Consider the following 905-nt stretch of genomic DNA (forward strand, 5'->3'; position numbering starts at 1 on the left):
ACTAGCTACGGTTGGTGTCTTACTTGTCCGAGACTAACTAGGGTTGGTGTCTTACTTGTCCGAGACTAGCTACGGTTGGTGTCTTACTTGTCCGAGACTAGCTACGGTTGGTGTCTTACTTGTCCGAGACTAGCTACGGTTGATGTATTTCTTTCTTGGGTAACGTACTGTTTACCTATATGGGAAAGTTAATGTTGAGTGGTTACTCGAAGTTATTTTTAATGCTTGATTTCTTTTACGACTGGGAGTAATTGACTATTTTTACATTATCCTGGCAATTCTGAACTGTCACCTTTCGCATTATGTTTAAATATAAATTGTCAGATTTATTACCAATGGCACATTTCGAAGTAAGACTTACCTTTCTAAACTTACACTTGGAGAGTAAACAGCATTTCGCAGGCAAGCATTACCCATAATGCCACAAAATAGTTTCTCGCTAAACTCAACAATAAATAGTCATTCTATCGAAACAGCCATTACCAACGATGACCGCATTTACAAACACGTACGATCTCGTTGCTTATTTTCTAAGCTAAACAATACACGAATCTGTTTACAGAAATCAAAAAAGCAGCTGCCAATAGTTAGTGGCACAGCTGGTCAGGTTCCGTGCTGCGTGCAGGTCACGTGGCCAGGTTTCACAAACTAAGGTGTTCTTCAGTCCCTTCACGTAGATATAAATCAAGATATGCGCATATCCATGTCACTTTTGTAATATAAATCTCATAGTTTAACCAAGCTATTTAATTACTACACAATGAAATGTCAAATTTCAGTTTCCTCTTTCTTTACTGAGGCTTTTCTTTCTCTAGGATAGCCTAAGGCAGAGTATCCACAGAAGCTTTTTAAAGTTTGCTTGTTATTCACAATTAATAACATTATTGATTGTAATTATTATTGTA

At 37.3% G+C, this 905-nt stretch overlaps 1 protein-coding gene across 1 annotated transcript in view; it reads right to left on the minus strand.

Annotated features, from left to right (window-relative positions):
* Positions 1–421, minus strand: part of LOC106471060 (cordon-bleu protein-like 1) — a 66,920-nt gene extending 66,499 nt beyond the window's left edge. The window contains exon 1 of the mRNA XM_022399682.1: positions 362–421. Coding sequence (XP_022255390.1) covers positions 362–417 — 56 coding nt within the window. The 5' untranslated portion in view covers positions 418–421. The remainder of the gene's footprint in view (positions 1–361) is intronic.
* Between the last annotated feature and the right edge of the window lie 484 nt (positions 422–905).

This window comes from Limulus polyphemus, unplaced genomic scaffold (assembly GCF_000517525.1).
Source record: "Limulus polyphemus unplaced genomic scaffold, Limulus_polyphemus-2.1.2 Scaffold4380, whole genome shotgun sequence".
In the NCBI taxonomy this organism is placed as follows: Eukaryota; Metazoa; Arthropoda; class Merostomata; order Xiphosura; family Limulidae; genus Limulus; species Limulus polyphemus.